At 35.5% G+C, this 27,314-nt stretch overlaps 1 protein-coding gene across 1 annotated transcript in view; it reads left to right on the forward strand.

Annotated features, from left to right (window-relative positions):
- RELN (reelin) overlaps positions 1–27,314 on the forward strand; it is a 538,867-nt gene that overhangs the window by 161,097 nt on the left and 350,456 nt on the right. The window contains exon 3 of the mRNA XM_011985112.1: positions 5,975–6,110. Within this exon, the coding sequence (XP_011840502.1) occupies positions 5,980–6,110 (131 nt within the window). The 5' untranslated portion in view covers positions 5,975–5,979. The remainder of the gene's footprint in view (positions 1–5,974; positions 6,111–27,314) is intronic.

Here is a 27,314-nt window from a genome sequence, read left to right on the forward strand (position 1 = left end):
TAGCTGTCATTGTTATAATTGTCCTTATTAATAACTTTTCACTCTTATTTTGTGTTTTTTTATCAATATCACCCAAGTAGCACTTACTTCTTTTCTAGCTGCTTTATTTAAGATGTTAGTTTATTCCAGTTTTTTCTTCCCAGCTCAAGTCATATCAGGGCAAGGACTATGTTCTCTATTTCTTTTATATACCTCCATAGAACCTAACACAATGTTTGATGCAAAATAGGAATTCTGTAAATAATTTTCTTCCTGCTGGTTGATTTTAGATAAATCTATTTCTAATAGTTGCAACTCTGGCCAATGTTTACATGTTCTCAAAGAAAGTGCCAATTACAATGTGTTGCAATATAATATGCCAGTGCTGTATGTTAAAAGGAAAAAAAAAAGCAAAGACCATTGTATAGTCATAGTGTTTGAAGTTGCATAGAAAAGTCCAGAGAATACATGTTTGGGATGGTTTTAGGATTAGTGAGTGAGAGGATAGGTTATTTTGTGTTACCACCAGAGACATTATGTAAGATATTGTTGGCTGTTTTCAAACTGCACATTGATACCATCATGATATGAATAGTATTACTCTAAGTCCTGAATTTTATACATTTTACTAAGGCACATTTTTTTTTTCTTTTTTTTTTTTTGACAGAGTCTCGCTCTGTTGCCCAGGCTGGAGTGCAGTGGCCGGATCTCAGCTCACTGCAAGCTCTGCCTCCCGGGTTTACACCATTCTCCTGCCTCAGCCTCCCGGGTAGCTGGGGCTACAGGCTCCTGCCACCTCGTCCGGCTAGTTTTTTGTATTTTTTTTAGTAGAGACGGGGTTTCACCGTGTTAGCCAGGACTAAGGCACGTTTTTAACACAAATTATTGACTAGACATCAGAATTGCTTGGTGAGCTTTAAAAAAAATCTCAATACCCACACCATACTTCAAAACAGTTAACTCAGAATCTCTGGGTAACAGTATTTATTAAATCTCTTCTCCTGATGCCACCGGGCAGCCAACTGGAAGAACTATGCTAGAATGTTAGATTGCAAGAATATCGTTCTATGGCATATTCACCCAAGGTAGGGCATTAAGGTAGCAACTTATAAAATTGTCAAGCAATATGTGGCCTAGACATTGACTCATTTTCAAAGAGGGGTTTTGAGAAATCAGGAAGCATTTGACCATAAGTCCTGTTACTAAGGCTCTATAATGCTGAAACCTTATTTTGTTTGATTTGTTTCCCTTCCCACAGGACTGTGGCTAGGACTTTGTTTTCCTTTTTGGCCAGGCAGACTCCTGTAGACTTGTCATTTTCCATACACTGGATCCCTGCTTTATGCCTGACCGGAGGGGAGTGGCAGCTCCTGAGTCACGCTATTGAGTCTCCTTGGGCACTCTGTGATTTTCCTGGGACTCTCATATTCTCCCCAAACTTGTGATTTCTCTGGCTTGATGATTTTTGTCTCAGGATTCAGCTTAAAAACATAGAGTCTTGCATGGGAAAAAGAACATTTGGATACGTCAAAACATAGATTTGTTTTTCTATATTTTCGACCAGTTATGACCTATGCTGAACAACTTTATACTGTAGAATATTCTATTGCATTTAGTTAATGTGAAATGTGTGTTATAATTTCTGTCGTCTTTTTTTTCAGTCCTGCTCCTGAATAAATAATTTGTATTATAAGTTGTATTTATTCCAAAATTACTTCTTCTTTTCTTTATTACAGTCTTTACCCTTTCTGTGTATTCAGAAAACATTTCTTGAGAATCTGTGGTATGTCAAGACACTGTGGCAGGCACTTGGGATATAAAGATAAAAGGCGGTATCCCTCATGGACAACTTGGGGAGATGGTCATGGGCTGTGATAAAGGGATGTATGAACTGCTTTGATGCCACAGAGGGAGGAAACCTATCCAAACATGGGGCAGGGGCAGTGAGTGGGCAGCAAGTGCGCAGTGAGAGAGGGAGGGGCAGTGAGGAAAGTCTTTGAGGAGTGGGCCATGTCAGATTGCATCATTAGGCCTAGCATAGTAAGTGACTTCTCTCAATGTTTGGTGTTAAACAAAGGCTACATTGAGCCTTGCCTTGAACAGCACATAGAAGTTAGCCTAGTAGAGAAGAAGAATGGGTGGAAGGAGAGCAAAAGTCTGGGGCCTGTTGTGTTGAAAGCAGAGCATGTGCTTAGAGGTATGAGCAAGGGTGGCTCAGCCACTAGTGCTTGAGAGTGATGGCATTGCTGGTTCGCAAAGGATGGCAAGTGTGTACAGGCAGAGCAAGTGGGGGTCAGATTGTCCCACATCTTCTAACTGATGCTAAGAAGTTAGTATTTCTCTAGAATCTGATGGGAGCCATTTAAGGACATGTCACGGGAATTGACGTGATCATCTATGCCTTTCAGAGAAATCATTTTAGTGGAACATGGGAGTGAGACAGGACAGAGAAACCTGTGAAGAGTAACATGATATGCCAGGGGAAGAATGGTGGGAACCTAGGACCATTTAGGGAAAAGTCAAATCCTTGCTTTGTACCACACAACAAAATAACATTCAGAAACATTAAAGATGTCAATATGAAAATAAAATAGTAGAAAGAAAACACAGGAGAATATTTTTTAAATCTTGGGGGTTGAGGAATCCTTTCAAAGGAAAGCAAGAGACCAAAGGCCAAAATATAACAATAATGAATGTTTGACTATGTGTAAGGTACTAGATGCTAGAGGAGTGTGGATTAGTAGACCTGCTTTGTGCTTTTAAGGTGCTTAAGAAGTAAAGAAAGTTAGGAAACAGAACATTCCAAATGCCTTGGGCTAAGTGCTGCGTTGGAGTTAAGTAAAAGATTCAGTGGGGACCTATACGAGCAGTTACCTGGGTTTGCTTGGAAGTGGACAGGAGAGGCTTGAAAAAGCAGAAAGTGAGCCACATCTTCATGTAGGATCTGTCAGGTGTTTGAGAGCAGTGGAGGAGAGAGAGCATTTTAGGTAGAGGGTACAGCTTGTACGAAGATAGAGGAGGGTTCATTTGGTATTTTGGGTGTGCAAAGTGCAAGAGGATGGGCAAGACATGGGGGTGGGAAGTGCTGAAGCTGAGGTTGGAGAAGGCAGTGAGAGGCAAATTCAGAGTCTTAATTATTCAGAGTCTTACTGATGGCCAGTGCCATCGATAGAGCTTTCTGTGATGATGGGCATGTTCTGTTCTGTGCTGTCCAGTGTGGCAGCCATGAGCCACATGTGCTATTGAGCATGTGGAATGTGGCCAGTGCAATTGAAGAACTGAATTTTTAATTGTATCAAATTTTAATTAATTTAAATAATTGCTGTGGCTAGCAGCTACCATATTAGACAGTGCAGCTATAAACAATATGGAGTTGGTCAGGTGCAGTGGCTAACGCCTGTAATCCTAACATTTTGGGAGACCAAGGTGGGTGGATCACTTGAAGTCAGGAGTTCAAAACCAGCCTGGTCAACATGGTGAAACCCCATCTCTACTAAAAATACAAAAAGAATTAGCCGGCTGTGGCGGCAGGCGCCTGTAATCCCAGCTACTCGGGAGGCTGAAGCAGGAGAATCACTTGAACCCGGGAGGCGGAGATTGCAGGTTGCAGTGAGCCAAGGTCACACCATTGCACTCTAGCCTGGGTGACAGAGGGAGACTCCGTCGTAAAAAAAAAAAAAAAAAAAAAAAAAAAAAGGGCGGGGGAGGTCGTTGAGAGTTTTTTAAAGGGAAATATTAACAGTGTGAACAAGTTTATATTTTAGAAAGATCACTCTCGTAGGCAGGAAGAAAATCAACATTTGTGAGAGCCCACTGCTTCCAGATAGGATACTAGGTGCGGTCATATGTATTGGGTCATTTACTACTCACAGCAATTTAAGGTATAGAGGGCATGGTATTTCCATTTTACAGACAAGAAAACTGATCTCAAAGAGAGTAAGTCATTTGTCCAAGGTCACAGAGCCAGTAAATGAAAGAAATTTAAAATTTAACTTCCCATTTCTGGCAAAGCTTTTAGTAATTTTTTAAAAAAATAAACTTATTTTTTAGAGAAACTTTAGGTTCACAGCAAAATTGAATAAAAAGCACAGAGTTGCCATACACCCACCATCCCTATACACAAAAAAATCTGACCTACTGTCAACATCCTGCCTCAGAATGTGGTACATTTGGTACAATCAGTGACCTACATCATCACGTCATTATTGCTCAAAGTCCATAGTTTACAGTAGTGTTCACTCTTGGTGTGTACATTCTATGCATTTGGACATATTTATAATGACACATATCCACCATTACAGTATCATACAGAGTCGTTTCGTTCCCTTAAGAATCCTCTGTGCCCTTTCTGTTCATCCTGCCTACCTCCCTCTTTAACTCCTGGCAACCCCTGATCTTTTTATTGTTTCCATAGTTTTACCTTTTCCATAATGTCATACAGTTGGAATTACACACTATGTAGCCTTTTCAGATTGGATTCTTTCACTTGGTAATAAGCATATTAAATTTCCTTTATGTTTTTGCATGGCTGCATAGATCATTTCTTTTTAGTGCTGAGTAACATTCCATTGTCTAGATGTACCACATTATCCATTCACCAACTGAAAGACATCTTGGTTGCTTCCAGCTTTTGGCAATTATGAATAAAGCTGCTATAAACATCCATGTACAGGTTTTTGTCAGACATATGTTTTCAATTCACTTGGATAAGTACCAAGAAGTACAACTGCTACATCATATGGTAAAAATATGTCTAGTTTTGTAAAAAATACTGCCAAACTGTCTTCCAAAGAGGCTGTACCATTTTGCATTCCCACCAGCAATGAATGAGACTTTCTGTTGCTCTGCATCCTCACCAGCATTTGGTGTTGTCAGTATTCCGTATTTGGGACATTCTAATATGAGTGTAGTGGTATCTCATTATTGTCTCAATTTGCAGTTCTGTAATGACATACGATCCTGAATATATTTTCATATGATTATTTGTCATCTGTGTATCATTTTTGGTGGGATGACTGTTTAGGTCTTTTGGCCATTTGTTAATTTGGTTGTTTGTTTTTTAATTGTTGAGTTATTTATTACTATTTTATATCTGAGATACACCTAAGATAATCACCTTATGAAAAAAAGAAAAGCATCCCCTGATAGCTCAGCTTGGAGCTGACCTGCTCACAGCTAGGCCACGATGTTCTCATTTTGAACATGAACAATTCACAGAACATCGACATTACACAAGACCACTTTACAACTGTGATGTTATAAGGCAAAATCAAGACCGCTCTGTAACATACCTGAACACAGACAAGACTAAGAACATGAAGCAAACCACAAAAGTGACCAACATCCCCCTCCATGCACATAGGACTGCTGTTGCTTTTCTGCCAGTCACAGATTTAGCCTCACCCCATTCCTCATGCCTCTGAGATTAAAACAACAACAACAAACTAAGATACTCAGTGAAAAGATTGCCTCTACTTTGTGATAGCCCCAAATCCAGAGGCAAAGGACCTTTTCTTGAAACCTCCTGAATAGGACTGGGGAGTTTTCCAGGCAAACCTGATCAACCTGCCCTCTGAAATAACCTAACACAAGCCTAAATATTTTAACAAGCCTCTCCTGACATCATTTTACTGAGATGCCTCCCACCTCCCTATGCCGTTTGGTCTCTCTTGCTGCAGACGGTTCCAATAAACCTAACCTTGTTCAACTGCAGGTTGGTCCTGTTGGTTTTTGGTGATAGGCAAAGACCAATCAACAAAATCAAGGCAAAGCAAATACTATAGCAATGATTCCAGCAGGTCACTCCTTTAACAATAATATTTTAAATGATTAATTTCCCTGTAGCAATAAAAAGTGAAAAATTACATAACCATTGGGAAGCCAAATAGCATAGAACCTTAACATGAAAGAAAAATATTCAGAAAATACTGTGATGTCGTGATAGGCAGATGTTTGTTTTGTTGTCTTTGTAACAATTCTCCTTCCTTTCTCTCAGGGATCATGTCTGACCACCAGTTTGGTAACCAGTTTATGTGCAGTGTGGTGGCCTCTCACGTGAGTCACCTGCCCACAACCAACCTCAGCTTCATCTGGATTGCTCCACCTGCGGGCACAGGCTGTGTTAATTTCATGTGAGTACCCAAAGTGTCTGCAATACGTACAGAAGGCAAATACTTAGGACTTCTCATGGGATTACATATAGAGTAACTATTTAGTGTTTTGTTTTGACAGATTTAACCTTAATTAAAGTCACTAATTTTGTCAAAAAAGGTTAAAACTTTTTTAAAAAGTAAATTTAGCAGTTTATTTTTGCATATTTATGTGTACCTCCAAAAGTCTAAATTGGATTTTAGCTGACAAAAGTACACAATAAAATAAAAGTAAGTGAATTGGTGGGACGGGAGGGTAGGGGACCTGGGGAACAGGGAGAAATTGTTCAAAGGGTACCAAGTTTCAGTTAGGAGAAGTAAATTTGAAGATCTGCACAGCATGGTGACTATAGTTAATGTATTGCATATCTCAAAATTGCTAAAAGAGATTTTAAACATCCACATCACAAAAAAATGATATGTGAGGTAATGGATATGTTAATTTGCTTGATTTAATCATCACAAATGTAAACATATATGAAAACATCACATTGTGCTCCATAAATATATGCAATAAATATCAATTTTTAAAAGACAAAAATAATCGAGTAAATCAGGGCAATTGGAAAATGAATGTTCAGAAAATATGGTGAAAACAGGTTACAACATGCTATAAGGCCTTACCTACCTTTTGGAAAAAGACCACAAATTTAGCTTTGAGCTTTCTGGCCATTAGTGCCGAGAGGAAAATGTGATCGGTTAGGGAATTCTTGGTGGCCAGAAGTCAGGTACTCTACAGGAACCTAACAGCTCTCCCAGGTGCTTTCATTTAGAGGAAACTAGAGGAGGTTTTGAGCAGTGTTCTCAAGAGCATCCTTAGATAAACACTATACTATGGTTCCAAGGCTGTGACTGTGACATCTCTTGATAGAGACTATACCCCTAACCCCTATCCCTACCCCACAGTCACCATGCCTCATCCTTCTTATTCAGGGTTCCTTTTCCCCCCATAGCATTTTTAAACTTCTAATACATGATATCCTTCACTTACTTAGTTACAAACATTGTTTCTCATTTGTCACTTCCTACTAAAATGCAAGCCCCTTGAAGGCAAGAATTTTTTGTCTGTTTTTTTGTTTTTTGGTTGTTGTTGTTTTCTTCACTGATTTGTCCCAACTGTCTAGAACAGTCCTTGGCACATAGTCAGCCCTCACTAAATATTTGTCAAATAGATGAGTAAGCCAATGGTGTAAAGTCAAAGGCAGTTCAGAAACAGCTGTTCTATGGGCAGTCAAGCAAAGTAGAGCTGGAAGGCATCTTGAATGGTTTTCTCTTCAGACTTTCTGCTCAGACAAAATCCCGTAAAACCTGTGTACTCTAAAATTTACCACTGCCTTTTCTTCCCTCTTGATGACAAACAGTTCAGTGTCTGGGGTTTCTATGGGTCAGACATCACTGAAATATATACTCTTTCTGCCTATCCTCTGACTTACCCAAGCTGCCAACATCAGACTCATCTCACATAACTGGTTGATATTTAAACCCATTTTCTCCCTCAGAAAGTTTTTTATAAGTGAACCTTTTCCTTCCAGTACATTTTGCTAAGATGATTGCAGTAGCTTCCTAACTTGTCTGCCTGTTCACCTCTAGCCCATTTTTCCTTCAGTATATCCTGCATATTGTTGTCCAGTTAATCTTCTGAAAGTGCAGCCTTGGTTACTCAAAATTTGGCTAAGTCTAAAACTCCTTTCTGAAGACCAAACCTTTAGCATAGGTTTAAAGGCTCTTCCAGTGTCTTTGTTTATTATCTTCTCTCTTATCTCCCTTGGCATGCACCTCCTGGTGGAGCCTGAACTGGCAAGCCTTCCTACAGTTCCCTACAGATTCTATAACTTTCTCCATGCCTTTTCCTTGGCCTAGAATGCTTTTCAGTCTCAACCTCAATTGTTAAAATCTTGCCTGTTCTTAAAGACCTGTGTTAAATTCCAACTCTTCTGTAAAACTTGCCAAGGTATCAACAACAACATTGATGTGTATAGTCACATTTTGCTTGTAGTAGTGCTGATTATATTTTACTATATGGTTGTTTGAATTAAGTTATTGTCTTTTATGTTAGATTGGACAGGGACAAATTCATATTTCTTTTTGATTCTCCATTAGTTGCTAGTGTCTTATATATAAGATGTCAAAGAAAATTCCCCTTGAATTATATGATGGTCAATGTTGTCATTACCTTTAACTTAATAGTGATCACTGACTCTTTTGGTATGCTTTCTCTTATGCATATTGGCACTTGCAAGGATGAATTGAATTCTTGCCATGAATGACTTCTTAATGTAAAATAAAAGTTGCTTTTTTGAAAGACAAAACACAAAGTATATCTATATCAGCAATAAAGAACTGCCTGCTTCCAAACAGATATGTTTTTAATTGCATCTGTTTAAGATTGATATTTGTTAGCTTATGATCTCACCACTTTTGAGATATAAAACTCTATTTTCTTCTGAGAAATAACTTAGGTATTTTAAGTCTTAAATTCAAACAATGTTTTCTTAGCAGTTAGTCGGAAAAATACAGTTTAGTCAGAGGTTTTACTGACTACAAAAAAGTTTACACATCCTCACCCATATCTCTCAGTATAATTTTGATGATACAGTTTGCACTTTTTAACATTCTTGACAAATGGTTAAGTCCTTTTTATCATAAGCCATGATAATGTTGAAAGCTACATGCAGTAGTTGCTTCCTTTGTGGGCAAGATGATTTGTTGATCTCTTCCTACTCAGTTTGTGAGAGTACAGGAGAAGTTAAAATTGAACATGGGCCACTGAAGCAATTTATTTGAAATTTTCTGAACTAAATTTTTGCAATTTTTTACCTTTATTCTTTACCATAATATTTATTACATATTCAGTAGAGCTATATATAAGAGTTAGTATCTGTAATTAGCAAGTGCCCAGGAATCCTTGAAGAGGATTGCTAATATTCAATGTTAATTTTAAATATTAAACTGAAAAAAACACACAAAACCTCTGGCATTTGAAGGTAAATGTACCATGATTCTCTTTTCTGATTAACCTCAAAAATTAAGGCTTTTACTTTTTAAGGTAAGAAAGATTGTTTCTTAGAAATTAAACTTTAGCCATGCTTATATGATTTTGTAGTATATTCTGTATGACTTTTTGATATTATTAGTTAACTCATACCATTATTTAATTTTCCACATGCTTGTTTTACTAACTGAATTTTAAGATCAGGGACTGTGTGTAATATTTTTATATACCTAATAGTTCCTAATGCTAAACTATAGACCAATAGAATGCTCTTAATAAATATTTGTTAGTAGCTAATAATGATATTGTATTTCATTGATTATAAGATACAGTTTTGTTGGTATTTTTTACATTTTGGCACCTCTGAAGTAGGGTTGTATTTTACATTTGATGGCATCCTACAATTATAATTGGCAGTGCTTATTTTTTAATGTCTTACAATTGACGGTGCGTTGTACTGGAAGAAACCCAGAAATGAACATTTATCATTTACCATTTACATGGTCTTTCTAATGCTGGCAGTTGAATTGACACTACAGTCAATTCTGCAATCTCATTTTAGTACAGCCAATGTGTGATGCAAACTCTGTGATTTTTGAAACCCTAGTTACCTATTTAAAATCCTTTTTTTAAAATCCCATAATAAGAATTAGGAAGCATTTGAACTGAAATTCAAGATGATTATATAATGTGCTGTGTGTGCCTTTCCCAGTGAAGAGTAAGAGGCGTGTTGTCTGAATAAACTGTGTTTTACTGGTAAACCACTTAGCCACATAGTCATTTGGGCTGTCTGTTTATGGCCTTTCTTGTTAAAAATAATCAAGTGAGAGACACAGAGGAGTGGATGATTTCAGGATAAAGTGATGGCTATACTGGTACAAATGTAGAAAAATGACCAAAATTATTTTATCATTACTTTTATGACACCTGTTGATAAAATTTATATTAGAAGTGTTAATTCAAGGTTTGCTGGGTATTCAGATCCTTTGGCAGTTTAATTTGTTTTCACTTTTATATCTGATTATAGTCTTTAGTGACTAGTAAGTCTCAAGGTAAAAGAGGCAGTTAATCATCCAGACTTCTTGGATATCAATCCCCTACCGCCAAGTCCAAAGGGGTTTGGGGAAGGGAAAGAAGAAGGAGGAGGAAGAGGGGAGAGGAGGAAAGAGGGAAGGAAAGAAAGAAGAAAGAAAGAAAGTCAATCTCCAAGCCATCTAACCCTAAAAATTAGCAAGAAACTACCAGGGAAAGGGGGTTGTAAAATAACAACTACAATATTAATAATATTTTTGAAAATTTACAGTGTGCCAGCCACTATTCTATTTACCTCTTTTAATCCATTTAATTCTCAGTGATTCTGTAAAGTCAGTACTATTATTATCTCAGTTTGCAGATGAGGAAACTAAAGGACAGAGATGTTAAATCACTGGCCTAAGGTAACTCACCTAGTGAGTGACACAGCCTGGATTCAAAGGCAGTCTAGTTTCAAAGCAGGTGATTTTGCTACTTCACTCCATTTGCCTTTAAAATGATCACTTGTCTATTTTATCATGGTAAAATACAATAGTCATACAATGAAAATTAAATAAGAGTTTGCAGTATGGTATTGGAATCTCTCTAAGTTTTCCAGGTGACCCACATGTGTTTCCTATCTACTTTTGAAATATATTTCTATGTGAATATAGGAATATTATTGAATTCATTCAAATAATGAGAGGTGCCACTTTAAAATTCTGAAATATGAAAAACATGGGTTTGATATTGATATGTATGATATGTAGATATTGATCATATCCTATCCTTCATCACAAGGGGATTTCATATGGGGAATGTGTGAATTACAGGCAAAATTCATCACAATTAGGTTTAGGTTTAACTGTCTAGACAGAGATACTAGCATAATATTAGGATTAAAATGGAACATAAAAGAAGATCAGGTTTGTGCCTAAATTAGTGATGATTTAATCTTATGTGAACTTTCTCAAAACTGAAAACAGAATAAACCAAGCAATATTCTATTTAAGATACTGAGCATGGACAAATAATGAACTTAGGTCAGCAAAGAGGAACATAAGAGGATCATATTTGAACATTTGATATGTTAAAGGAAGTATCTCCCAGAGGGATAGTTTTCTTAAAGTACACTGAACAAGAAGGCAAAAAAAAATCATTTAAAAAATTGAAGACACTAGCACTTTCTGAACACCTGCCAGGCTCAAAATAATAATACAGATGCAGAGATTCAAAGTGCTGCCTTGAGTGTATCTCAGATGCCTTTAATTTTTGATGAGAGCCATTCAAGACTGTCTAGAGAATTCTTGAGAAAATATAGTGTGGTTGCCCATTTATTTCCTTTCATCAGACGGACACATCACAGATATATTTGCCTTGTTACTTAAACATTTGAAATAAGATCAGGGATTCCCCCATGGGTGTGTTTATTGGAAGTGCATTCATACCTATGGATAAAGATGCCAACAATGGATGCATACAAATGTTCTTTTACTTTCTAGATTATACATAGCTTACTGCAAAAGTAAATTACCTCCCATTTAGGTCTGAAATGATTGTACCTATGCACCGAGATAAAACCAGATATGCTGTTTTCTAAAGGGGAAATTTCATCTTTCTTTTAAATCATGTCTTTTTTTTCTTTTTTTTTTCTGACGGTCTGGTTTTCTGTTTTTAAGCAGACATCTCCCACCTTGAGACAATTTCAGTGCTGCTTAAAAATATACCTCTATATGACAAGGTAAAAAAAATATTGTCTAGCCTTAAAGGTAAATAACTAGGATCCTAACTGATAGTTCCTACTTCCTCATAGGCCCCTGTTTTTCATCACATTTAAATAGCCAGTTAGGCATGAACATGGAGAAAGTCTAAGTTCAGGGACTAATGTGTGTTCTTATGTGTCAACACTTTGGCAAATGGTCAAATGCTTGAGGTCAGAATGCTTCCTAGGGATTTAGTTTTTAATTTTAGGAAGTATGGTTGAGATAAAATATGTCAATACATCTCCAAGAGGGCTTGAAAAAATTATTTTTCTTATATTAATTGTACAACATATCTATTTTAAGACATTCAGTGAGCAAAGCTATTCCCTTCATTTTCCCCCCTCTTTTCTCCTTTTCTGTCTCCTCCTCCTTCCAAGAAGTCATGGTATAAACAGCACAGGTTATATTAGGGGAATCTTCTGGCATCTCTGCAGGATGCTGCTTTACATCAAAATCATAAGACCATCAGAGAAATGGAACTGCTTTACCATGGGAAAACTTTCTATTCCAGTAATAAAATATTTTTTAACGAGGGTCCAAAGAAGTACCTGTTTCTATGGAATTTTATGCTGCAGCAAATCGTTGTTTTAGCAGATTTGCTCTTCTTCCTTTTTTTAATCTCTACTTTTTTATTTTTTAGAGAAAAATGTTAGTTTTTTCCTGATGTTGAACCTAGAAGCAAAAAAAAAAATAAAAAGCTATAGCAAAACAACCTATTCCTTTCTTTTCCTCTCATGTAACGTAATGGTGTGAGAACTTATGGAGATCACTGAAGTAAATGGACTGAACTTGGTATCCACAAGATGTTCCTTATTACAAGGCTTTGTGGTTAAGATGGGATTACTATTGTACTTGGCACGTCTTACTTGAAACCACATAGGACATTTGTGAAAGCAAAAAGACCAAAGTCAGTAAATCTAAAATTTTTATCTATTGTAATTATTAGACATTCTCTAAATCGAGTAGAAATTTTTTAAATGAGGTGTGGGCAGAGATTTGGGTTATTTCCCTATTATTAGAATTGATTAAACCAGTTTTAGAAATGTGAAATTTCATTTTTCCAAACTGCCTACACAGTCAAAAACATTGATGACAAAGACGTCTGAGAAACAGGTGAATAAATTTTTCCCATGGCAGCAACAACTCTATGGTTTGCCAGTATAGTTATTTGGATACTAGCAACAGCATATTATTAAGCTCTATTTTTAGTAAAGTCTCTGTATACTAAAGTCTTATTACAAATGTGAAATAAAACTGATTGCTTCTTTCAGATAAGAATTTTTTAAAGAACTTTTGTCCTCTGTGACCTATTTAGATATATAGACATGTATGTGTGTATACAGAAACACACACACACACACACACACACACACATTGTTTTAGTCTGTTTTGTGCTTCTGTAACAGAATACCTGAGACAGGATCATTTACGAACAATAGAAGATTTTTGGTTAATGGTTCTGGAGACTTAGGAAGTCCCAGACTAAGGGGCTGCATCTGGTGAGGGACTTCTTGCTGTGTCATAACGTGGTGGAAGGCATCACATGGCAGAAACTGAGCATACCTGAAAGAAGAAAGGGGCCCATCTCATCCTTTTATCAGGAACCCACTCCTGAGGTACCTACTCTACTCCCACAATAATGGCATTAATCCATTCATGACGGCAGAGCTGTCATGACCTAATCACTTCTTAAAGCTCCTGCCTCTCAACACTGTTGCATTGGGGATCATGTTTCCAACACACGAACTTTGAGGTACACATTTAAACCACAGCACACATATAAGCACACACACATACACACATTCTAAAATTTGTTTAGCACCATACTTTCTAACATGATACTATAAGCCATGTGTGGCTATTTAAGTTTGAATTCATTAAAATTAAATAAAAAATTCAGTTCCTCAGTTGTACCAGCCACATTTTGAGTTCTCAGTAGCCACATATGGCTAGTGACTATTTTATTGAACAGCACAAATATAGAACATTTCCATTATTACAGAAAGTTCTGTTGTATCGCATAAGATTAGATAATATGTTGAGTTATCTTTTCCCCAAATATTACCATGACATTTACAGAAATTAACCATGCAATTCAAAGGACACATAGAAGGAAGAAAGCAAAACTAAGTTTTTTGCCATTGTTATGTGAACTTGAACCATCATAACTTCTAAACTCACCAAATAAGATGGAAAGAGCTGCTTACCTAATTGTTCATTTTAGTTTTATTTGCCAGTGCAACAGTTTCTATGGTTTTTTATTTTATGGGCAATGGTAGCCAAATATGACAAGTGAGAATTGCCTCTAGTTATCATCCCTTACAGTGCCCAGGACTTAGTGCTGCTCTTTGGCTGCCTTGGGCTAAGGCATTTTCCTCTGCCTGCCCCTATGCCTGGATCTCAGTCCCTGCTTTCCCCTTGCTGATCTTCCTCTTCCCTGCTACAAGGTTTTAGATTCTACATCTTTTCAAATGTGCCCTTATGCATGAAAACTTACTGTCATGTACCTAATATTAAAAAATAGCTAGTCTGGAAGACTAATTATTAATATGAAAATGAACATTAATGGAATTTGAAACTCCATTTTATGATAATGATGGTAATAATAGTAATAATAATAAAAAAAGAAACTTTAATTATTGAGTACTGGTATACCAGGCAACCTACTGAGTTCCTTTACTCTCCTAGAACCACCTGTTATTGAAGGAAGAGCTTCAAGAAAGAGCTCACAAAGACAGGTGTGTTTTGATCTAAAACATGTTCTTTAAACCACCATCCTATACTACCACTTTGTATTGCTTTTAAAAATTAGTATTTATGAAGATAGTATAGCAATGAGAGATGCTTGGAATATCAAGTGACATAAACAAAATATTTGTTTATGTGGTACAATTTCAAACACATAAAAATACATTCGTAGAGGATTTCTGGCATCATGGAAGATTGAATTGGCATAGCAGAAATTCTTCCCACTGAAATAAAATAGCACCTCTAGCTAAAATGAAGCAAACACACACACACACACACACACACACACACACACACACACACACACACTGTTTTGAAAGAAAGTGAAAACACTGGTTTCAAGAAGAAAGGAGATATATCAAAGCTGGATCAAGAAATAGGAACTGACATTGTGGTGGCCTACACATCTCTTAAACCTGATTTAGGTCCTAGATCTGGAGTTTTAACCTACGTGGGGCCTAGAGCTATTGTCAGGAGCCTCTTAAAAGACAGCAGGAGATAAGAAAGGAGAGGGAGTTGGAACTGGGCCCACTGATTGAAACCTGACTGGGAAAACAGCAAAGAATTTTGTCATCTGAGTGGAGCCTTTGGTCAAGATAAGGTACTTATAAGAAGATAAAACCCTCAACAGGTGGAATCTAGCTTTACATTAGTAATCTGTGCAGAACTCCAAGTGAAGAAATTAACAACTAATTGAAGTTTTAGAAGGAGAGACAGATTTGAAGAGATAATGGCAGAAAATTTTCTAGAACTAAGGAAGATGTGTGTGTTTTCTATCTAAGCAAGATAAAATAAATTAGTACTGATACAGGTCATGATAAGCCTTCAGTATATCAAAGACAGAAAACATCAAAGGTGACAAAATAGAAGACAGATTACCTATGAATTTAATCTGACAGTGGTCTCATGAGCAACAAGAGATGCCAGAAGACAATGGAACAATATCATCAAAGTGAATTGTCCTCCTAGAATTCTGTACCTAGATAAAGTATCAGTCAGGTATGAAAACAAAACAAGATATATTTTTAAAAAGTAAGTTTGATATTTTTACTGTACATAGCACATGTTAAAGCAAATTTTTAAAGGATGCCCTTCAGTAAAAACAAAACAAACCCAGAAGGAAACTGTGGGATACAATAAATTGCAGTGTGATACAATGATTAATAGTGAGTAAAGAAATTAGTAAGAACATTAGAAACTCTCAGCATTTTACATGCAAATAAATTTATGTATAACATATATACCAGTAATTATTTTAGGATAGAATTTAAAGGCAACGTATAACTAAAATATATGAAGCAACATTAATGTATACTTTGGAGGAAAAAGGAAATCAGTATTAAAGTTTTCTAATGTCATCAAATTATTTTGCAAGAAGGTTATGGGCTCAGTTGATTGTTAAAGATATAAATGTAAAGAACAAAAATAAAATTATAACTTCAAAAATAGGGAGGTGAAGGGCAAAGGATTAAAGAACAGTTAGTTAAAACATCAGAATAAAGGAAAAGGGTAAATTAAAAAATCATAGAAGTATAAAGCATAATATAAGATAACAAATAATTTTAAGTAAATTATCAATTACAATAAATATAAACAGATTAAATTCACCAGGCAAAACACTGTGACTTTCAGAATGCAATTACAAAAATACAGCAATATGCTGTTTCTGAGAGAGAAAACTAAACATAATGGCACAAAAACACTGAAAGTACAGAGATGGAAAAAAACATACCAGGCCAGTGCTAACCAAAGATAGGCTAGTGTTACTATATTAATAACAGACAAAATAAGTAAAAAATTATTAGGGATAAAAGGACAATTACCTAAGAATGAAATAACCTGCGTGTGGACTAAGCTGAAGGAAACATACAAAATTGAAACCTGTCTTTCAGGTGGCAGAATACTCAGTACGTATCTCTGGTATTTCAATTGCAGGTAGTATTATGAAAATATTTGGGCAAAGTAATTCCTTAAACATTAGTTGTTGAATAGATGAATGAATACATGCTTACATGAGTGGAAAAATGCACGAATATGCCAGAAGATTGTGTTATAGAATTAGAGTTTATACTCTGCCATTTCTACCTTTAGGCATGTACTGCTGACAGCTAGCTTTATATTACAGTATCTTAGGTGCTCTGGAAATACCAATTTGGTAATTTAACAAAATTTTATCAATAATTTGAATTTTTGATTTGCGGTTAGTTTTTCTTTACTAATTTAAATGACATTGCATACATTCCTCTTCTAAATATTATGAAGGTTTAAATATGCTAGAGTATAAATAGTTAAATTAGATTTTTATGGTTTTTGAATGCTATTTAGACTAATATAAAATTTAAAAGGTTAATATTAATAATATTTTTAAATTGATGGCATGAATTCATGTAAAACTTTGTTTACATGAATCACAAAGTTAAAAGAAAAACAATTTGAGGAAATAAAAAAATGTAAGCCACATCTTTTCTGGAATTATAAGATAACCTATTTAAAATTAAATCAGTGCCTATTGATGTTTTATTTAGCACTGAGAAATATTAAATAAAATTATTATTTCCATCTGTGTTTTAGCACCTCACAATATTAAAGTGAGGTTTTGGTTATCCACATTGACGAGTAAAGGTGGAAACAAAAATGTGTTAGTCAAATCTCCTCCATGTATTTCCACTATTAGTATTTATAGAAGGGATTATGAATAGCATGAGCATATTCGTTATCTGGGCTGACATATATTTCAAAGAGCAATGTCCTAAATTTTACAGGAAAGATAAACAGCAAAAACCCTTCTAATTAAAAATGTACACTGTAGTTGCAAAGGAGCAAAGATGGTAGGTCCTTTAATCAACCCCTGGTTTTAACCTAAGTAAATATATTGAAAGTGTGGCTGTAAAGCTAAGCCATATAAGCCTTTCTTCTAAATCCGCCTGCAGGCATTAATGCTCAGATTTGAGATGGCATCCTTATTTGCTAAGTGCAAAGATGGTTACAAAAGAGCTTTTCTCACTTTGAGGATAAAAGCTAAAGTATTCTTTAATTTTGGTTACCGCCTGGCTCATCTCAGCACCATAATAGTTATTTGGCTCAAAACCAAAAAGTAGCAATACAGTACTTACATGTCTATGGATCAAAATTAGATGAAAAATTGCTGTTTCTCATCTCCAAAGCTATTTGCTGCACATTTTATAACCCTCAAGATGCCTTTTGTAATATGTGATAACAGAGCCAACTGCAGCATCTGCCTGGAAAGAGATTACTTTAATTATGGACTCAATGTCCTATTTTCTGCAAGTGATCCCCAGAGACAGGCTTCCTGCTGAAGGAGAGGTGCAAGGATACACATTAAAGCCTACACATCAACCACGAAGAGGTGGATAAAGTGAGACAAGGACACCCATAAACCTCCTTCATTTTCCTAGTCTGTAATGTGATGGAAGAGTCTATAGTGATAGGTTTTTAATTATTGTAGCATCTGTTGTTATGGACTTTTGATGGTAAGGGCAAGATGAGCTTGTAAAATAGCAAAACCTTAGACAAATCTACAGAGAAAACGTTATATTTTAAAAGTTCAGTATTGTTTAAATTACTCTTGATATGACTTTTTTTTTTTTTTACAAATAAGTAAAGCACTAAAAAATAAATGAATAAAAATGTTTTCAGAGGTTTGATAAACATGCTTTAAAGTTTTCCATTGAAAATTAAATGTGTGTGTGTGTGTGTGTGTATGTGTGTGTGTGCTTTTTTCAGTTACTTGCTATAATATTATTAGAAAGTGAAGCTAAGTGGTTTTCTTGTCAACCCCAGTTCTGGATAACACATCAAGTGCCTCATTATTAAGAATTCATTTGCCATTCAGTATAATAGAGCTGCTCATAATGAATTTCATTTAAAATCAAGGTGGATGTCTTGTATATTTCCATGGAAATTCTTTATAATTTAACACTGATTTAACATTATGAATGGACACTTAAAGCAAATTGTTACCTTGTTCTTATTAATTACAGAACCAGACTCCTTGATTAATAGGTTATTTTTTTCTTAAGAATGAGTGTTTTTCTTTTTAAAAGCATAGCACATACTCACATAGGATATTTGGGATGTCATCTAATTTCTCAAAAAGTATAAACATATTTTGCATTTTTAGAAGATGGAGGATTATTGAAAAGTAATCATGGGAATTAATTTTAAACTTCAAAAGAAGAATTTAAGGGATTTGACATGGAATGAATTTGTGTGTGGGAAGGAAAGATGGAACAGAAGAATGTACCTTACAATCACATTAGGTGAAAACATCAGGTCTTTTAAGTATCATGCCAACTATGGCATTGATTACTTTCTGGTGTTAAAATGAAATGCTATTACTACTTTTATAATTTTATAAATAAATCCAAATAAATTTATCTGAGGGAATTTTAAATGGTACTATGTAGCCCTAAGATATTAAATGAAATATCTGATATTTTTCAGACTTCCTTATTTATAATAAATGCCACGTTGGATAAATTTTTTAAAGATATGTTGAAATGGATAGTTTTATAGAGATTTTTATATTGTATATTTTGTAAATGAAAAATCTATATTCATACATCACCAGAACTTATAAATAGGAGCAAGGGTTTAGTGTTCATTTCTGTTTAAAGATCTTGGATATTAAGAATTAAAGCAATAACTGTGGACTTAGGGAAAATAGAAACTTATTAAAAGAAACTGAGAGCATGAATAACTGCTCTAAGGCATCAGTGAAAGGATGTCTGATTTTTATTCTGATCAGTGATTTTTAATTCTGATCAGTGAAAATAATTCCTGATTTTCAAATATTATATTTTGCTTTTCAAATATTTCATTATTTGAAAAGCAAAATAAATATTTCATTCTATGTATCTCAGATTTTTTCTGCAATCAGATATCTCATACAAATATATAGTAAGGGAGGATTTTTAAATGGCTCATTTGGAGCCTGAGGAGATGACCTCTCCAAAGATCAAAGGGAATCAGAGACTTCTCTTGAAGAGTGTTTATTCTGTAACTTCAATTCCATATTGTACTTCGGTAACTCCCAACCAAGCTTTTCTTTAAAAAGTTAAGTTGTTTAATCCAAGGGTTGTATGATATCTGAAATATATACTTACCCCACTACCAACTGTTTCAGACATTGTATCTTTCTGAGTTTTGTTTTTGTTTTTGTTTTTGTTTTTGTTTTTTTGTACAAGTGTTGAGTTAATTTTTTTTGTCTTTCTGTATTTCACATTTGGGTTAGAAAGCAAAATGTCTTAGTTTAGACTTATAATTTAAAAGAATTTCAGTAAATAAATATATGTCATAAACAGAATCTATTTTAATATTTAAACTTGATAGTAAAACTTATTTTAAAATGAGTTTTAATTTTACCTTCTGATTATGAAAGCAATGCCTATATACATAAAATACAGCTAAGCAAATATTTATGTATGTATAAAGACGCACAGTTACACTGACATCTGCACATATGCACACATGTATGCATATCTCCACTATCCCAGAAATAAGAAAAATATGTATCTTGGGGTATATTTCTCTAGATATGTGTGTGTGTTGAATTTTAGTTTTTACAAACTTGAGCTTCTCTTATACATTTTATTCTCTAACCTAGCTTTAAAAAAATAAATAACATTACATTATGTATGTTTCCCAATAAATATGTGTGTGTTCAATTTTAGCTTTTACAAACTTGGTGTTCTATTATACATTCTATTTTCTAATCTAGCTTGAAAAAAACCCTAACATTACATTACATTATGAGTGTTTTCCCAATAAATATGCATCTACAACATCATCTGACTCAAATTCTATGTGGATGTATTATAATGTATTTATAATCATTGTCTTATTTCTGGACATTTTGCTTGTTTCCAGTATTCACTATTGTACAGCTTTGTGAAGAACAACCTTGTAACTAATGCTCTTTTCATTATGAAAGTATGTTATTTTTATGTTAAGGTTAACTATGAAGTCAACCTGATAAAATGAAAAGCTCAGACGTATGCATAAAACTGTATATGATTTTTGTATCAAGGCCAGTATTACAAAGACTAATAGTAGTTAACTTTTCAACTTTTAACAGTAAGAGTCTTGTATAATAATGTTTCATAATTACTCAAAAGATAATGCCAGGTTCCTATCACTATTCTAATTACTCAGTCATCACATTAATTAAGAAAACATTGTCTCTCATTTTGCAATATTTTCTATTTCATGGTTGAATTTCAATAAATGCCTTTTAAATGTTTATTTTGTAAGGCACACTAATTCAATCGAAAACGACACATTCTGTCTCTTTTCCAAAGCTCCCTGGAATGCATAGCCTTGCAGCTAACTAGTGTTAATTAATAATGAGTAAACCTCTTAGTCTGATACTTTTATTTTTAAAAAATCTTTTGATATTTTTAACTGTATACTTTGAATATAAAATTCCCATTTTTTCTTTTGTAAGATAACAGAATATAAGTTAGTGGAATCACTAATGTGATTGATAGGTGATTGTGCCTGCATATTGATCTTTTTTAAAAAAGTGAGAATTGGCTTTGTTATATTATGTAAATTCACTTTTTTTTTTTTTTTTTTGAGATGGAGTCTTACTCTGTCACCCAGGCTGGAGCACAGTGGTGCGATCTCAGCTCACTGCAACCTCTGCCTCCCAGTTTAAGCAATTCTCCTGCCTCAGCCTCCCCAAAAGCTGGGACTACAGGCACACACCACTACACCTCGCTAGTTTTTGTATTTTTAGTAGAAACGTGGTGTTATCTTGTTGGCCAGGCTGGCCTCAGACTCCTGACCTCAGGTGATCTGCCCACCTCAGCCTCCTAAAGTGCTGGGATTACAGGCATGAGCCACCGCACTTTTTATTCTATAGTCTATGTAGTCTTCACTGAGAAAGTAAAATTTTAATATAAATATAACTAAGCGTTTCACAAAGGAAATCCTACAGATTTCTTCTTTGACATCATGGTTTCTTGTACAAACATAAATGTGAGCATGATTAATATTAACAATTTCTACCATTTAGGAAAGCCTTTAAAGTCCTTTTCACCTGAGTAAAAGTCTTTTTCACCTCCATCTCTGCTTTTGCTAAATTAAAAGCGAGCATTATCTCAAATAGAGAGGTCCTGGCCACATATTTAGATCCTTGTCCTCCTCTTTTGGGTATCTGCCTGACCTTGGTCTCTACTCATGGCTTTATAAATCACCTAGAAGTGAGGATTTAGAGTGAAATATTCAAGTTTATGGGGGACACAAAACTGTTCTAGAGCGTGAAATGCTAACTTGATGTGAATAAATTGTGATATTGTATACATGAGTAAGCAGAAGAGTGGAAAACAGAATCAATATGTAGACAAACATAAAGAAATATAAGCAAGGGGCTGAGCGTGGTGGGTCATGCTTGTAATCTCAGCACTTTGGGAGGCCGAAGCGGGCAGATCACTTGAGGTGAGGAGTTCAAGACCAGTCTGGCCACTATGGTGAAATCCCGTCTCTACTAAAAACACAAAAATCAGCCAGGCATGGTGGTGCGTGCTTGTAGTCCCAGCTACTCGGGAGGCTGCGGCAGGAGAATCGCTTGAACCTGGGAGGTGGAGGTTGCAGTGAGCCAAGATCACATCATTGCACTCCAGCCTGGGCATCACAACAAGACTCCGTCTCAAGGAAAAAAAAGAAATATTAAGCAAGGAAAAGTAATCTGAGCTGTTTTACAAAATAGTGGTCTGTGAGTTAGCAGTTCTATTCCAAGAGGAAGACTCAAGAAGCAATTATGGGATGTATCTTCAAGAAATCAGTGTCATTGTAGCTTACATGATCCCCAAGTTTGGAGAAGCCTCTCAAGGCCCACTGAAAGGAGAATAGAGAATGTTGGTCTTACAGATCCCTGGAATTATGGTTGCAATGTTAGATAAAATTATTTTCATGTAGAACCTATGTTATATCAATCCTGTAGGAAGGCGTTAGTTGTGTGTGTGTGTGTGTGTGTGTGTGTGTGTGTGTGTGTGTCTAGAGAAAGATGGTTCTGGATAACCACTATAAATCTCATTGTTTTCTTTTGGGAGATACTGTGTGCATATTGATCTTTTTGTATTTTTATGAAAAATAAAATATTTACATTAAAATTTTTTTAATGTAATGAAACTTATCTTTTTTTTTTTTTTTTTTTGAGATGGAGTCTAACTGTGTTGCTCAGACTGGAGTGCAGTGGCACGATCTCGGCTCACTGCAGCCTCTGCCTCCTTGGTTCAAGGGATTCTCCTGCTCCAGCCTCCTGAGTAGGTGGGATTACAGGTGCGTGCCGGCATGCCCAGCCAATTTTTGTGTGTTTAGTAGGGCTGGGGTTTCACCATGTTGGCCAGGCTGGCCTTGAACTCCTGACCTCAAATGATCCACCCACCTCAGCCTCCTGAAGTGCTGGGATTATAGGCGTGAGCCACGGCACCCAGCCAGTGAAACCTGTCTTGAAAGCTATATTCCTCTTTTGCTAATTTGACATTAAGAAAATGAAGATAAAACTCTAGAGCAATCGGAAGTGCCTTTTTTTTTCTATTTTAGAGGACTTTGTCATATGACAGTTTAACTTACTAGATATTTTACATGATTGAACTTAAAAAATAAATGTTTTAATGAAAGATGTAGTCAGGGATTTAAGTATCAAAAACCCTTGAAATACATTTTTGTTGGTTCAAATTCATTTACACAGAGCTTTTCAGCACAGCAATGCTGGGTGGGAATGGACACAGTCTTGGACAATTCATGTCTACAAGAAATGCTGCATTCTCATGGAGATTTTCAGAGTAACATACCTCAGTGTGTCAATTTTAAAAAGTCTTTAGGGGATAGACATTTGTCTTAAAAAGGGTCTACCAAAACTGTTATTACAGCGCTTTAGTACACCTCTGCCAGATCACAAGAATTACTTTCCACAGCTCATAATGCTAATCCGTAAGTAGAAGTTCTATTTTTAAATATAAAATTGTCAAAATGTCCAATAACACTATTTGATGGAGAAGTATGAATCACTGGCAAATCAAGTGTTGAAATTAGTAAAATTGCAGGAAACATAATGATATTCATCTTTTTAAATTTTCATAGATAATTTTGTTTCATGTATCAAGTCACACTTACGATTTTAAATCTGAGGAAGATTACATCCTAAAGATGTCCACCGAGCTACTTGTCTTAGAAGCCTCATCAATGAGCAAAGATTTGTTTTATTTGCCTGGAAAGTGTAAAATGTTAATTCATTATGTGATAAACCTCACAAGTTTAAATATTAACCAGCATGTGACTATATGGCTGATAGCCGAAATGTCTCAAATGTTTAAAGATGGAAAAAAATTCCATAGCAAAATTGACTCAAGAAATAGCTCTATGATAGCTTATTATAATACTTGTCTGCACTTCTACAAATTCAATCACTTTCATGAACAAATATTTTCAGTATATAAAGTTGCTTGAATGACAGTTGAACAGCTGAAAGCTGACAATGGAAAATTATACAGCAAAGACTCAACATATTTTTGTATTATCTTAAGATTGCTCATGTTTATTTCTGTACCTTCTTCCATCCCTAATTGACTTTGCAACTGTCCCTTCCTCTGGACAAAGATGCATAAATTAGCTTGGATAATACTATCTTTTTAGAAGCATTGCTAAATAGACGTATTGACAAGAGCAAAGTTTTCTTGGCCTAGCACAATTTCAAGTTCTAATGGTAGCTAGAAAGGCCTAAACTCTCACTTTAAAAATGAGGAAACTGAGGCCCAGAGAGGGTTGAGCTCTATGTCACAGAGCTACATGGTGACAGCCCACAGTAGAACCCAAGGTTTCTACTTCCCTGTTCATCACACCATGATGAACCTTCACTCCATGATTGTCTGGGCCCTCAGAGGGCATTGCAGGCTGAGCGCGACCCTTCTGCTCTCCATCTGTTCCATCATATATTAATAATGTGGCCAAGGAAGTGAAGCATAGCACTTGAAGACCACAACACTAATCCTTGAATACTGATGAAGATGGGGATGTTTCATTTGGATTTATTGATGTATATGAACCGTGACCTTATATTCTTGGTTTTCTGGCACAGGCTTACTTGCAGATAACTATATTCTTTCCAATAAAGGCATTTGTGAAGTGTATAGCACTAACTAGAATTCAATCTTTAATCATAAGTGAATCAGAATAAACTTCCAAATCAGAAAAAAATCTGTCAGGTGATCCATCTTTCGTCTTTCGTTTTCTTTAAACATATGTGACTCTCTAAATGTCTTCTCTCTGTTGCCATCCACTCTGCTAGGCTCATTGCCTCATTCTTCTAATTTAGTCTTCACAACAGTCTTAAGAATAAGCAGTGTTATTATGCCCATTTTGCTTTGAGAAATCACGTTTAAATAGTTTTCTCCTGACACAGATAGTTGATAGAGTAATAAGTGCAGGATTCCAGCTCAGGCTTATCCTGAGTCGATTCAGGCCCTTAACCAATGCTCTTCCTATGACCACACAAAGTTGATTACCACTATATGTAAAAGTAAAGAAAGAAAATGAGAAAAGAAACTCTGAAAAATACTGTCATCTGGGGTCCACGTATATGGAAATGGTTAATAAATTGATTAATATGTATTGAGTTTTTAGGAAAACTTCTAGGGGAAAAAGAAAAGAAAAACTTTAAATAAGAGAAAGAAGATATGGTCTTGTGATTCATTTAAGGAGTCAGAATGGCATGTTACACTAGAACAGCAGAGAAAAAGAAGACAAAAAAAAACAAAAACAAAGTCTTCAAGCTTTCCTCTTTTTCTTGTAGATCTTCCTGATACAATATTACTTGTGCTCCATGTTTAAGATTTTCTTGCTGTGCTCATGGCATAAGATTCCGTTTTCTGGATTCATCTGGAAATTTTCCTTATGTAGAAAGTTCAGTCGTTCAGTTATGTCCAATTAAGCATTATTGTATGTACATATATATGTATGTACAAAAATTATAAATATTCTAAAATTATAAATATTCTCCCCTTAAGTATAAGACGAAAGTAGTCAGATTGACTCATTAAAGTTCTGATGTGATTGGCTTCTCTGCTTCAGCTTCTCCATCTGAAGATAAAGTTACTCTTATTTAGCATTTTCCTAATTTATTTCAGAGAAAAGTTCATGAAGAATTGCTTAAGTGTATGCCACTTTGATACTCCTGGGTGTTAGGAACTGTAAGTATACAAAGCACCATCACTTGGCAACAACTTTTCTCATTTCCCATGCAGTGTTACTGAGAAACTTCAAATTGACAAGGATGTGGGTGTTACCACATAATGGAGGTGAGAGAGAGACTAGCCAGAGGATCATAAAAGGCAATTGGCCATGTATTGATATGTGGAAAGAGAAAGGGTTTCCAGTGACCTTCCAGGGAAAAAAATGTAGTATCTACATTAACATCCTCATCATTGACCTAAAACAGAGGGAAAAGAGCAAGCTGATGAAGTTCTTAGATGATACTAAATGGAGAGATGTTTGTTGCAAAACACCAGTGAAGAATAAGACAAAATTTAAAAGGTGTCTGGAGATTGTTAGAGACAGGAAATAACTAGGAAAAAATTGAGCTTAAACATTCAAGCAAATGTATCTAGAGAGGGAGCAATTTTAAACACTGATGTAAGATAAGCAAGAATTAGAATGCAGTAATGACAAAAGAGGTCTAAGATGATATTAGACAGAAAATTAGATATAAGCTTGAAATGGAATATAGTTAAAACGCTACTGTATTTAGTCTTCTTGTATTGAGATTCTGCATAGTGGATCAGATAAACACTCTTTGCTGATGAGAGCTCATTTGGAGTTACTTGATTACAGATTAATTCAGGGAAAACTTAAATCTAAAAGTAGTAGGAAAAAGAAGATTGGCCTTTGTCATATGTGTGCAAATATACTACAGACCAGGGAAATCCAGTGCTAGCCAGCTATAAACTGCAATAGAAGACTCTCTTCCCTCAAAATATCTCCCTTACCTGTCTGAACAAGTACATGAGGTTCTTATCTTTAGAGTCACCACTTTCATTTAGCTTGCTATTCCAACATTTCCATTCAATTGCCCACTGATCGCCTGGGAAGAATAACTCTGGAAATGAATTTGTTTGAAAAACTTCAGCAGCAATGTGGCAGAAAGCAGGATTCTGAGTTGAGGGGCAGGACAGCTCAATGTGTGACATAGACTCTGTGCACAAGGTCAGAAGGGCAAGAAGGGGCCAGATAGTGAAGTCCTGGACAGTTTTAGGGACTCAGTTTCTGAGGGTCTGGGGAGAATGGATGCTTAGGGGAGTGCTGACTAGAAGGTGGATGACTGGGGAAATCACCCTAAGGAGTGAAAGTAAAAGTCACCTAGCAGGTTAGTGAAACTCATCTGGGTTAGTGAAAGTCACCTGAAAGCAAATGTTTTCTCATCCACATAAGAAAACAGTGACTCTGGCCACATCTATCTATTTTTACAGATCCTATGGCTGCAACAAGGCAAAGCCATTTGAATAACTAGCATCATTCTCACTAGCTTATTCTTTACAGAAATGCCATTAGCTTATCCAAGGGCTTTATGCCAATACCATTATATCATTCATTTGATAGATTCGTAATTTGGGCTCTGAAAAAAGTTGCATTGGATTTAATACCTGACATGTA

Source organism: Mandrillus leucophaeus, unplaced genomic scaffold (assembly GCF_000951045.1).
Source record: "Mandrillus leucophaeus isolate KB7577 unplaced genomic scaffold, Mleu.le_1.0 Scaffold1068, whole genome shotgun sequence".
NCBI lineage: Eukaryota > Metazoa > Chordata > Mammalia > Primates > Cercopithecidae > Mandrillus > Mandrillus leucophaeus.